General features: G+C 41.9%; 1 protein-coding gene across 5 annotated transcripts; it reads right to left on the bottom strand.

Moving 5' to 3' along the window:
- Positions 1–689: 689 nt before the first annotated feature.
- fbxo11b (F-box protein 11b) lies at positions 690–13,919 on the bottom strand. Of its 5 annotated transcripts, none has more exons than XM_044337017.1 (22): positions 13,562–13,919; positions 12,178–12,341; positions 11,879–11,960; positions 11,501–11,645; positions 11,264–11,393; positions 9,760–9,843; positions 9,474–9,606; positions 9,234–9,340; positions 8,305–8,416; positions 6,709–6,815; positions 6,477–6,614; positions 6,145–6,362; positions 5,875–6,055; positions 5,661–5,783; positions 4,781–4,866; positions 4,508–4,584; positions 4,277–4,420; positions 3,052–3,162; positions 2,853–2,960; positions 2,656–2,764; positions 2,423–2,521; positions 690–2,230 (listed from the first exon to the last, which is right to left on the bottom strand). In XM_044337017.1, exons 1-22 carry the CDS (start codon positions 13,647–13,649, stop codon positions 2,101–2,103), a joined length of 2,676 nt encoding a protein of 891 aa, XP_044192952.1. In that variant the 5' UTR covers positions 13,650–13,919; the 3' UTR covers positions 690–2,100. The 5 variants fall into 5 exon arrangements, with proteins under 5 accessions (XP_044192952.1, XP_044192953.1, XP_044192954.1 ...); XM_044337018.1 differs by having other exon boundaries at positions 11,501–11,642; XM_044337019.1 differs by having other exon boundaries at positions 11,900–11,960.
- Positions 13,920–14,090: the final 171 nt, after the last annotated feature.

Raw genomic sequence — 14,090 nt, 5'->3', positions numbered from 1 at the left:
TCTGTCTAAGCTGCATATCATTTGACGACATCACTGCAGATGAGCATTTTACAAACATTTTATATACTCAATGAATTGGTAAAAAAAAAAAAAATATATTTTCAGGCCTGTTAAATATGTCAGACCTGATGGACTGCAGCCTTTAAGCTACTGAAAGTGAAAAGTTATCCGATACTGTTAATTCTGAAGCAGCTTTTGAACACTTGACGGTCTGTTGAGATCATCTGTTAAGTTTCTTCTGCATCTGGTGACAACAATGTCTCCAAACAACCTGTGAACACTGAAAACCATTTAGTAAGATCTGCACAGGTTTGACAAAGGTAACATAATAAAATAGGGATGTTGTAAAAGACACATCACCTCAAAAATTCAAAAAAAAAAAAAAAAAAAAAAAAAAAAAAAAAATCACCCGCTGTTGGAGATAAATATTGCACAGCATTTTCTCAGTAGCAATTTCTCTGTGAAAGAAGTTGCTCTTAATCACATCTGTACAATTTAATTAGCAGGTTTTCTAACTCATCAGCTGCAAATTGTCAAGTGAACAATGTTTTTAGGGCAGTTTTTCACTTCCAAACATCAACTCCTAGGGTACTTTTAGCAGCATATTTGTTTAACAAGACGATGCATCTATTGGTGGTTTCGCAGAATGAATTTTCCTCACAGCAAGTGAATTTAACACAAGACACCTCTGATCTAATAAAGTTTTATTTTCTTAGAAATGGCCAGTTTCCTGTTTTCTTTTTTTGTCTTTCTAAGAAAGTATACCCCTTTTTGAATTCCAACTAGCATCTACATAATGGTTATTGAATACTTCACAATATATTAAGTCTAGATGTTATGGTACATGCATACGATTCAGGCTGCATGAGGAGCCACAGTCACCACGATACACGGGGGAGGACGGGAGGAGTGGGTGGGGAGGGGGAGGTGGGGAGGGGGGGGGGGACACGGGGGGAGACTGCAGACCGACTCTTCAGTTCCAGTTCAAAAGGAGCTCTGACGCCTCCTATTAAAACCCTCTCCATAAAACACTGACTGCATCAACTTATAAACATATACACACACACTCTCACACAACTTGCACTGTACACAACACACATTTACACACACACATACATACACACCTTTATACAACTGTGGAGCCCCTCCACCTGCCATTTAAGCTAATATACTGGAGAGGGTTTTTAGTGTTTAAACGAGATTCTCTTTCACAGAAAGAACTTCACCACTGGGACCTTTTGAGTTTCTGCAGTTTGCCTGGGTGTCGGGGGTGGGAGGAGGGACGCTAAACCAAAGAAAAATAATAATAATTATAATAATATATATTAAAATAAAAGACATTCAAATACAGTCAGCTTTTTGCTTGAAAATACAAAACTACATGAGAAAGCATTGAAATAAAATCCACTGATCAGAACATAGTTTTTAAAAAAACAAACAAAAAAAAAAAAAAAGCCCAAGTGCTCCATCACACACACAATCTTGCTCTTTATCCACACACAACAGAGCAACATCCGCCCATATGTTGCCTAGTTACAACTGCCTGGGCAGCCAATGGGGATGGCAGCTGCGAGGAAGCAGGAAGTCTCTTTGACAGCAGTTCTTGTGAAGAAGAAGAAGACGAAGTGGGCCGGGAGCTGAGAATTAACACCGAGTGAAGGGGTGGGGGGGTTGGAGGGGAGGGGGGGGGATCTTCACGTGCTGCCGCCATTGACAGCCTCTCTTCAGAGCCCTTCTCTTCCCTTCTCTTTGTCTACAGACTGCAATAAGAAATACTCGAGTGAGGAATCTCTTGTGGCCGTTCTGTCAGTCTACTCTTTGCTCCACTGCTCCCTCTAGTGGAGTCTGCCGCCGCTGCAGTGTGTCTTGACTGCAGCGGGCAGGAAGCTGCTTCCTCTGCAGCCTCTTTTCACCTCGATCCCGTCTGAGAGCGCCGCAATCACAGAGTCTCTCTGGGTCCTTATGGCTCCAAATGGATGTGTGTATGTCACTGTGCCTGTGTGCGCGCGTGTCTGTGTGTGTGTGTGTGTGTGTATGGCTGTGTGCAATGTAATGTGTTTTGTATGCTTATGTGAGAGAGTGTAACTCGACTGGATGCCTTCAGTTATGTTGCAGCGTGTTGGACTCGATGGGCGGCGCTGAGTCATACAGAGTGTCTGTGTCGTGTGTGGGCTCTCCGGCCAGCGTGCACGGGTTGGACAACGTTCCTGCTCCGCAGTCACAGAAAAACCTGGAAGGCACATATATCAGGGATTAGACGCCATACTCCCTTTAAATTTGTGGTGCAAATGCTAGTTAAGTGGATTTTTTACACATTTTTCAGTTCAATCAAGGCTGCAACTGATGATCATTATTATAAAACCCCCAAGATTATTATCCCTGATGTTGGAGAAGCAGTGTCAGAGAGGAATAAGAGGCTCACCGATCGTGCCGTATAAACTCTACGTCGTGCCCTTGGTGGCATTTTTTAATGCAGTTAACACAGATGGCGTTCCTATCTGTTGTATTACAGGTGTGACACCTGCAGAGACAAAAGACAACAAGATAAATAGTTAAACATGAGGTAGTTCCTTACTTGAGTGTTTTTAAGCACCGCTAATCTAGCAGGGATTTAATCTTTTCTGATTATTTTCCAACTCTGAACCTTTTGTTTACCTGTAGAAGTCGTGCATGGGGTAACTGGTGTAGCTGGAGATCTTATAGAGACACTGTCCTCTGCTCACAGCCTTCTCAATGGCATCCTGGTTATTCAGAATCTTATTATCTAACAGAGGAGAGAGCACAGCAGAAAATTAACAGGGCGATACCACGGCTTGACTTAAGCTTTAATGTCCGCAAAAACACTAAGTTACCTTTCATGGTGACGTTGACCCCCGAGGCGAGAAACAGCCCTCCGAAGCGATTGTTGAAGATCTGGTTGCCCTCCAGGGTGGCTGTGGCGTGGTTAGTGATTTCAATACCTGGAGAGGAAAAAAAAAAGAAAAATCAGCACCAAAATTAGATACAATCTGATATGTTTGTCACATGGAGTTTATCGTAAACAAAGCTAACCTGCAGCAAAGCCGTCAAAAATGCGGTTCTTGCGGAGTATTGGATGGCTGTTAGTGCTGATCAGCACGCCGGCCTGAGCATTCCTGAAGATGTCGTTCTCCTCCAGCAGACCTGAAGAGAAAAAGATTTTATAACACAAACTATAAGACAAAGAGGTGCCAAATTAGGAGGAGCAAACACCAAGGTAACTGTTAATATGTAGCTATGCTCTAATTTATAGGGATGTCCTGAGCCAATCTCAAAGATCGGTATCAGTGCCGATCATGGCATTTGTTAACTGAACGGTATTGGCTATATTGAGTGAGAATTTGTGCCAAATCCTTTCTTTTCAATCGTCAGCTCTCACACAGGTGTTGTAAACGGAGAGCGCAATTTGTGGCAGGACACAGAAGGGTACTCTGGCATATCCGCGGCTAAAATATCTGTAGTATGGAAATGTTTTAAATCGGAAAACAGAAGCAGTCCGACATCCACTTGTAATGTCTGCAATGCGAGTGTTTCGCAAGGCAGCAGTAACAGACCTGCGCTCAATTTGATACAGCGCCTAAAAAAAAAAAAAAAAAAAAAAAAGAAACACTCGACGTAACACAGTGAGTTCATGCAACAAATATTGGAGGACACTATTATAAAAGAGAGAGATTTTCTCGAGACTGTGACAAGGCCAAAAAGATTACAGAGAAGGTGACTGAATTCATTACTTTGGATGACCGGCCCGTCGCTGCCGTAGCGAGCCACGGTAGGTACACACTACCCTCTCTACACTACTGGACCTTTACAACAAGGTTCCTGACCACCCATGAGGTCATTTAGCAGATGTGACCGCTATTGGCTTTACCACAGAAATTTGGAGTTCTGTTTACTTAGTTATTTTGTAAATAAAACAAAGAAAAACCTTAAAGGAACAGCTTGGATGCAGGCAATGTTTTTCTTAATGCATTGCAGAGCTATTCAATTATAAAGCATATACACTGGGTTGATTTTAATAACTTTAATGTACTTGAAGTGCGCAGCTGTATTATCTAGGCACATACTCAAGATCAAATGACTCAGATTGGGGCAAAGAAACTTGCTCAGGACATCCCTGCTAATTTAAGTAAACTGAAGTTCAACTGATGGTCGGTTGTACTGTTTGGCAGTTCAAATCAAATCAATTTTCAGAAGCTACGACACATTTTCTTAATTATCTTTGTTTTGTCAAAGATGTTACAGAACATGTTGGGAGTACCTCTGCCTCCGTTGAAGATGCAGATGCCTCCGTCTCTGCCGTCGTGAATCTTATTTCGTCTCAGCGTGGGGTTGCTGTCGGTTTTGATCCACACGCCGGCCATGGCATTGTCAAAGATCTCATTGTCCTCGATGAAGCCCAGACCTGTTGACATTAAAACACCAGAATTAGATATAGGAGTAGCCACACACAGAATATAACAGATTAACAGTGGAAAGGTAAAATACAGACCTGAGTTGTAGACTAGAATCCCTCCATTCTGGCCTCCCCATATCTTGTTGCGCCTGATCTTTGGGTTGCTCCCCGTCCTGTCGAGATGAAACATTATTCACAACTGATTCTAATAATCAGCCACATAATCCACAGTTTTATTGCTGAAAGTGAGCATGCAAGCTCTTTTTATTTGTTACGAGCAGATTAAGAGATAAACGACAAGACGCAGATCGATGGATAAATAAAACTAATTCAAAGTTTGTGAGACAAAAAACCGCTGAAACACGTTACCTTATTTGTACACCAGAGTACATGTGATTGTAGATGTCATTGTCTTCCAACACGCCATGCCCGTTGTCATAGAAATATACACCAACCTAAAAAAAAAGGCAGATGATCATAAGATTTAACGGACACAAGAAACGTCCATACAAAGATAAAAAAGTGATTAATTGCAGATATATAGATTCAATATAGAAGAAAAAACAGGCCACTCCAATTAGGATATGTTCTATAACACAGTGGGAAGGCTGAAATAAAGACTGCGGGGTATTTGTAAGGAATATTTTGTGCTTAGGGTAAGAAATTCACTATTTGAAAAATGTGTGACATCATGTTTACTTTCACATAAAGGTGCTAATCATACCCGAGCTAATTGAGGGTGTTTATATTAACCTTTGACACCCTGCAGTCTAGTCTCCCTGTTGCCAAGAGTAATCCAATTAACAAAATATTCACACACAAAAAAATAGTCAACTAAAAGTACATGTACACGGCAAAATATCCCTTCTGTTGTTTCAGTGCACTTCACCTCTTAGCAAAATTCAACTGCAAACTTTCCTGAGTTATCTTAACTACATGACGTTAAACCAAAACCAGATTTCTCAAAAATCCAAGAACTAAATTCAGAACTTAAAATAGTAAAACTTCAAGGCATTAAAGCTTTTTGATATGTTTAGTTAAATGTATCATCACTCAAACGTCTCTTCACTCCACCTGGTTCTGACACATGCATTCCTTCACAGTGCCAGAAGAAAGATTTGTATCTCTAAATATAGAGAATGAACTAAAAAGCATGACATTTAATCAGTTACAGACTATTTGAGGATGTTGTTTTCCAGGTTTTGTAACAGTTTCACAGGGGCAAACGTTTAAGTATGTTGGTTTTTACCTGTTTGCCACTGTGAATGCGGTTCTTGCGGAGGACGGGAGTGCTGCCTGTGGTCACCCAGACTCCGGCCAGTGTGTTGCTGTAAACCTCGTTCTCCTCGATCACCCCCTGGCCTTTCTCGTGCTGAAACACAAAACAGAATCAGCTGTCTGACAATCTTTCTGGAGAAGGTGACTTTTTTTGATCCACTTGTGAAGCGAAGAGTGTTATTTACCACGTAGATGCCCCCGTGCTGTCCGTCGTGGATCTTGTTGTGCCGTACAATGGGGCAGCTGTTGGTTCTGATCTGGATTCCCGCCAAGGCGTTACCGTAGATATCGTTACTCTCTATCAAACCCCGTCCGTCTCCAAATATGTACACCCCTCCTTGGTTACCGTTGAATATAGCGTTTCCCCTGGATATAAAAGAAAAAAAAACAAACATGAAGTAAACATGCACATCATAATAACATAATGTTTTATTTTGTGAAGCGTGTGTTCTCACCGTATCGTCGGGTCACTGTTGGATGTGATCCACACGCCGGCGAAGTTATTGGCATAGATTTTGTTCTCTATAAACTGCCCCCGCCCCTTCTCGTGGACGTAGATGCCTCCCGTCTGGCCGTGGTGGATCTCACAACGCACCACTGTGGGGTTGGCGTAGGCCTTCACCTCAAAACCTGCTATACGGTTTCTATGGATGTTACAATTTTCAAAGTAACCCTGAAAGCACACAGAGAGGAAGAACGATCAGCTGGATCATTATGTGGGGGTAGTAAGAGACTGGAACCAGAATTTCTTCAAGTAAAAAATATTTGATAGTTTATGTTTAGTTACCATGCCGTGATCGAAAGTGAATACTCCGACATCTCGCCCGTGGTGGATGTGGTTACGTCTAATGATGGGATTGCCGTGGTTTTTCACCCAAATTCCCGCTAGCGCGTTGTTGCTGATTTCATTGTCTTCATAAATGCCCTGAAACAGACAAGAAGACTCGGAGTCAGAGGCAGTGACAGAGTTAACCTATTTGTGTGTGTGTGTATGCATGAGCGGTTAAATCTATTTTTACCTGCGCATGGTCTGTAATGTACAGTCCTACGTTCTCACAGTCGCTGATGTTGCAGTGTTTGATGGTTGGGCACGCTCCCTGGCCACTCACACACACAGCTGAACCCACTGAACACAAAAAAAAAACAAAACAGAAGGGTCACACATAATGATCACTTAACACTATCAATTAATTTAGGGCTGCAACTAACGATCGTTTTCATCATCTGTAGATTGTTTTCTCGATTAATCGTTTCGTCTATAAAATGTCAGAAGAGTGAAAAATGCCTGTTATGACTTCTTAGAGCCGACGGTGACGTCTTCAGATGTCATGATGAACAGTCCAAAATCCAAAGATATTCAGTTTACTATCATATAACACAGATCCTCATATTTGAGAAGCTGCAACCAGCAAATGTTGGGCGTTTTTGCTGAAAAATGACTAAAAGATTATTCGATTATCCAAATAGTTACTGATTAATTTTCTGTCAATCGACTAATTATTCTAGCTCTAAATTAATTTATCATTTGACCGACTGTCAAAGAACCCTAAAGGTATTTAATTTACAATGACAGCGTTGGACGATTAACAAATACTTTATGCTTTTATTAGCAGTAGTGGAGACATGACGGGAAACAAAGGAGAGAGATGCAACAAAGGTCCTCAGCTGGATTCAAAGCGGGGGCATTGTGACTCATGTTTGGAGTTTTGACCCCTGAGCTAAGGGGGGTGTCCTGTTATTATCAAACTTGATTAATTAATTTTCTGCTTATTGACTCGATTCATCATTTTGGCACAACTCCATTGATGCTGTCATGTGTTTACAGTAGTCTTGCCAAATTTAATCAACCCTTCCGCAGCGCATATACAAGCATGTTCATCCTGTATATAAGGCCACTGGTCAAATGTGTGCCACACATGTATGACTTGAGATACAATTTGGACTGGAGTTGCAGCCCCTCGAGCAGAGTTGTCAGGAATCCATAAAACTACAATTTGGTGATACTAAACAACGACGAGGCTTTTGATATTTTCTTCAAGTAGTACTCCCGTAGTGTACAATTCATTGATGCCAAATGTGATCTGACATTTAGTACTACATGGTCTCAATCAGACAAGACAGATAACACACTGTGCTGATAAAAAAAAAAAGCCTCAATACACAAGAGATGGTCTTATACTGAGCAATACTGGCATTGATTTTCCAAAACTTCGCTGAAACAACCTGAAAATTTTCCACTAGAACAAACTGTCATAATAAAAGTAGTTGCCAAAAAAAATACTGCTTCAGGGTTTCTTGGTTTTCAGTCCAAGACCCAAATGACAAATTTAGTGTTACATGCTGGGACACACACTCAGAGGGAACATACTGATCATTTAGTGATATACCTAAGTTAGGGACACTGTGTGCTTTTTAAAATAGCAGACCATGGCTCTAAATCACTATACAGGGTGTTAACACATGCACAACATCATGTAAAACAATACAAGAGCCCTGCAGTAACGCTACTTTTGCAAAAGGTAAAGTTGCATTTATCAACAAGGTTGCAAAGTCAACTTTCATTTTTGAGACCCCCCCCCCTGTATATGAATGATCCGTGTGTGTGTGTGTGTTACCTGTGCATGTGGAGCGGATGATGCAGTGGTCGATGTTGGGGCTGCAGTTGACTGTGATCTCCAGACAGTGGTGGGCGTTATGGTGCTGTGCTGACTTATCATCAGGATTAAACTGAGGAGAGAAGTGCAGCAGAGGTCAGACAGAGGCTGCGATTACTGACAACACATCAGGCTTCTGTCCACCCACCACATCCAGACTGACTCTTCCTACTGGGAGGCATAAGTGACACTAATAATACTTGTAGCTGATAACGAAATGTTACAAGGAAACAGTGAAATCTACACCATAAGACAAATAAAATAATCAGTACGACGCCGACTGCGATGAATTTTCTACCAATGTGAACGTTCTAAAAATTGTCTTATGACTTACAAATTATTGCTTTAACACTACATAAAAGATTGTCCAAGACAACCAAGACAGGTGTTTCACACATCAGCCAAACACAAACCATAATCTTTATTTTCTACTGGTTTTTAAATATGACAATTCATATTATAACCTAATTTGCATTTTAAAAAACAGTTAATTAACAGATAATAAGCAAAACAATCTGAAACTGAACAAACCTTTATGACAAAACAGTTACACTAGTATCTTCTAAAAGTTCATTAAAACAAAATAATCACTCTCACAGGTTTGTCACAGTGAAAAACTGCACAGACAACAATTTGCAGTCGTTATTAGGTGTTCATGAGAATTGTTACAAGACCCGTTTTTATTTTACTCTTTTGTGATTCAGACCCAAGAGTCTCTGTTGGAGAAATAATAATTTTATCCTCAGTTATGAATAAATGATAAACTGGAGGCCAACCTTGACTTTCCCCACTGTGACTACATAGCTCAACAGTGAAGCCCTGTGATGGGACTAGAAGGTAGAGACCTTTGATATACAGCCGGTTCTTCAGGTTCAAGTTACTATGCTTACCTTGATGGTCATGTATCCCACGTAGGCGTCCTCTGAGCCCTCCATGAAGACAAATGTTGAGTCTCTAGTATTCTCAATCACCACCTTATCAGCTACTTTACCAGGAGCTGAGGAGAAAGCGGAGAACCCTCATTAACACCCTCATATATAAACACTGCTGAGACTGTATCCCTATCTTGAGAGATAATGATTACATGTGGCACAGGCATACTTTTTTTTCGGTGAAGGTATCATACTTACCTGCACCAATCATGGTGATGGGGGACTCTATATAAATCCACTCGTCCGTATAGATGCCAGAGTGGACAAAGATTAGACCGTCAAAGTGGGCTTCTTGCACCCCACCCAGCGCATCTTCAATGGTGTCATAATACTGCCAGAAGACAAAAAACACATAATTCATAAGAGGACGGTTTGGAAAAGCAAGATGATGTTTACATTGGCTTTGCAAAGTATACACTTAAGTACTATGGCCAAAGAAATGAATCCTTAACGATTTCTCTTTAGCAGAGAGGTTTTGACTTACCAGCATATTCTCCCTGCCTTTGTATCTGCCGGGGTTACTGTAAAAATGTTCGGCAAAGCCTGGTTTTACGTGGGCACCTTTGTACTGCAACACAGAAAACACCAGGGTCAATATACATACACTGCTGTTAGGTAGTGTCATCATACAACCTGGGTATCAAACTAACATTTTCCAGCAGGTAGTAAAGCAAAAAAAAAGTCTGCAAGTTTTTGAATGGAGAACACAGACAAGAAGGGAATGTGCTACTCAACAAATTGCTGTAAGGTGACAGTTTGTGTACATCAGACCTTCCTGATTTTTTTGGCTCCTGGCCCTTTAAAGCAACCGCAGAATTATTTTTTTCTGCATTTATATTTAAAAAAAGGTTAGATGAAGCAAAGTCCTGTCCTGTTAACCATCTCGCAAACCCTCAGATTTATCCTTCAACCCCCACGTTGATGCACATGAATATATGCAAACCAACCACCACAGAACACAACATATGCCGAGGTACAAACTTTCACAACGATTATAGAGTGATTCACAGTTAATTTCGTTTCTAGACATCAAAATTACAAGGAGTACAACTACAGTAAAAACAGAAGAAGAGAGTAAAACTGCAATTTGTAACACGACCAGTGTTTTGATTTCACTACTACATTATGATCAATAAAAAGCAAACATGTTTACTTTCCAGTAGCCTGAGGACGTTAGACCAAGTTTAGTCTGGACTGACATAATTAGAAAATGAGATTAACTCCACGGTAAGACATTTTATACATACATCTGTTGCCATTGCCTTAAAACAACAATGTGATACAGATATTAAACTCATCTGTGTGCGGATGAACTGAAAGCATTCACCGCAAGACTGAACTTCTGAGAAATACTGTCTATGTGGTTTTGACAGCTACTGGTCATTAAAGTTTGACAAAAAATTTCCCCCAGAAGAAACATGATAAGGAGATGCATGAGTGGCTTGACAGTGTTTCTAAACCACTTTTCAAAAGGGATTTAATGGAGTCAGGTCATTATATATGTATATATATGACAAAATCTGTCACATTTGATCAATTACTTTACACCTTGTTGTTGTGTTTCATTTACTGACGATTAATAAAAGCACATTTTGCTAAGTTCATGACTGTGTTAAATAGTCATGTTAAAGCCATTCTTCCATTTGGCTCTGTATATATTGCAATATTTCAAAAATAAATACACATTAATTTGCTTTCTTATATATATGTGTGTGTGTGTAAAAAGTGTTTTATCTTTACATGCACTCTTTTTCCCTATGTCAGACATTGATACCCTACAGTGAAGTGATTGGCATGGATTTTATTGCAAAGCCACTTTCACCTTGTTCAAACTGCAGATTGTTTATTTTTAATATGTATATACACATATATGTAGAGAGAGAGAAAATGTAAGGAGAGAATAAACCAAACCAGATCTACAAAGACACTGAGGCACTTTCTTCCTCACAAAAAGACAACGCACCCAGAAACTATAAGGACTGACTTACCAGCTGTTGAAAGCTCTCCTTCCAGGGGTTTGGGTGTTCATGCTCCTCTGGGCTGACTTGGTAGAACCTGCCCGGCTCAGGGTGCATCATGGGACGCGTGTACTCAAACACTTCCATGTATAGACGCTTCCTAGATAATGAAAAACAGCATACCACAAACTTCAGCTGTCTGCACTTTAATGACTTTGATATTCAAAACAGAAACCAAGACATTTCCATCTCTTCAGCAGCACTGACCAGAGGATAGGGTCGTTGGCTAGCTGGCTGAATCTCTTGCAAACACAAGCTGCCTGACAAAGGTCCTGCTCCAGTAAGTAGGAGAAGATCTTCAAAACAACCTCATCTGGAAGCTTCTGTTGCAGATATTGCTCTGCTGGGGCTGCTAAAAGACACACAAACACATACTCACAATGTAAGCACTGAAAAATCTCTTCACTCCAAGCACATTAAACTATGGAGTTGTGCAATTTAATGGATTGCAAAAAAAACAAAACAAAAAAAACAAGATTTACCAGCACGCACAGAAAAAAAAAAAAAAAAAAAAAATCAATAAAAAGACTCAACTAAAAAAAGCTAACACTCTCTCTGCCCCAGTTCCAAAGATTTAACACACACCTGGCAGGTCGTGGCTCTTACCGGACACTCGTGCCCGCTTGGCTCGATGGCCAAAGGCTTCTGTTGATGAAGTGGAAGCTCCCTGTAAAAGAGGGCAAGTAGGATATTAACTTCATGCCAAGATTCAAGCACTAAGTAATCAACTTGGAAATTTACTGCTCTGTCACAAAATCATTGTTCCTTCAGAGGAGGACACAATCAATCAGCAACTCTCTCTCTCATCCACATACACAATCAAGTCTGCAGACCCTCACACTGCAGCATGAAAAAAAAAATGCACTTAAATGTTTCAGTCTAACCTCCATTGGGCCCTTGCTGGGGCAGGCAGAGGCGGTGGCAGAGGCAGCGGCGGTTCTCTTGGGAAGCAGGGTCTTGCGTCGAAGCTGGTAGGGACTGTTTTGAGCTCCTGGGCCGGACTCCTCAATAGCCATCTCTGCTGCGGCTGCTGCAGGAGCCTCCTCATCTGGACAGAAGGGCAAACAGATTTGCTATACATATACCACTTTCTAAAGAGGCACTTCAATGCACAAAGCTGCAGTATAGAGCGAGGACATGCCACAAAAGAAAAAAAAACCCCACAGTGTATGTCATTGGGTGCACAATTATACATCTAAATTTCCTCCAGTAATCACAGTAAACACAAAAACCACTGACCCTCTTATTCTCCTTACCCTTATTGACAGAATGATGTGCATTCAGCTCACATGCTGTATGCACACTGCGCTAACAGACAGGGCAATAGTTGGTATGGCAGACAAAGGTTAGTGATTGATAATGGCAGATGCACCCTTGCAGCCACATTACTAGTCTTTCATGTCTAGTCATTCCCAGCTGATATCGGGCAGTGTGTATATGTCGCTGGGTCATATGTGTGCAGGATCAGACACATCTTTGTGCTGCTGTCAAATTAAGGGCCGCAGATGAAGTCGATCAGACGTGAGGCTAATGGCTAAAAACCGAACTGCGTAGCTGGCAAATCCGCGGTGTAAACAAATCGAGCTCGGGCTAGCAGGCACCGAGAACAAGGAAGGGGACATGGTTCAATCTGCTGGCTGCGTTAGCTTTTAAACAGCAGCTCCGAGCACACAAAATGGACACAGTGAATTCACCTAAAAAAAAAAATAAAAAAATCACACCGTATCATCTATCACAGCTGATCTGTGTGGCCTTTTGAAGCCGGGGCAGCTAGCTAGCATTGCCCCCATTCGCTGCTAATGTTTTTGTTAACGTTACACCCCAAAAAAATGGCAGTCTGAAAGACAGCGCAGATTTACACCCTCAGAATCGGTAGTGACAGCTGGGAATGCAACGGCCGAGCAGGCACGAATATCCTGGTTTCAGCGTATGGAGTCGATCCCCTTTGCCTCCAGCTGAGGTTACCCGAATATCAGCTATTAATGTTGTAACCGTCTAGCTACATACGCATTACGTTAGGCGAAGACAACCCCCAACCTCCTCCTAACCTGGTAGCTAGCTAGCGGCGTTAGCTAGCCCCAATCACTCAAGCCAAACAAAGCGCGGCCTGGCCTAAGCCACAGAGCAAGAAGCCTCGGGTTTTCCTGCTGAACCCGCCGCCTCTATGTGTGAAAAACAGGCCAGTGGGGGAAAACCGAAGCGTTACGTGAAGGCTGCTATCGCCTGACTTTTGTTTTAAATCGTTAGCTGAACATGGCCTAGCTTTACCTCTATCCCCGTTGTTCCGTTCGGGCTGCACCGGGCGCGGCCTCGACACTCGCCTGGGTCTCCTGTTGGTGGCTCTGACGGAGTTCATCTGGGGAGTTGGTTGTTGAAAAATAGACTGCTATCCTCGACCGCCCGCTCCTAATTTTAGCCCTCGACCCCAAACTACCACCCGGGCAGCCTTTTCCCAGATACACCTAAACAATTGCGATCAAGAACCCGCTGGTATTTGGGGTGTAATCGCCTTTTTTTTCTCCTCCGTGGTGTTACTGCTCCCCCCGTATCGCTGCTCGGTGCCAGCTCCGTCTCAGTCTGTAGCAGGAGGAGCCATTAACCCACACGGGAAACAATCGCGAGAAAAAAAGAGCAGAGTGTCTGTTTGACCAATCACATTTGTCGTTTTATAATCTCCTGCTGCAGCGGCCAATCAGGAGCGTCGTATCAGACGACTTGACAAACCTTTCTGTTGGGGTTCGGAATCGGTCAAGCGGCGATTTGATAAATTCATGGACACGCCAATGGACTCTACAGC

Source organism: Thunnus albacares, chromosome 20, assembly GCF_914725855.1.
Source record: "Thunnus albacares chromosome 20, fThuAlb1.1, whole genome shotgun sequence".
Lineage (NCBI taxonomy): Eukaryota > Metazoa > Chordata > Actinopteri > Scombriformes > Scombridae > Thunnus > Thunnus albacares.
This window is presented reverse-complemented; position numbering and strand designations above follow the sequence as displayed.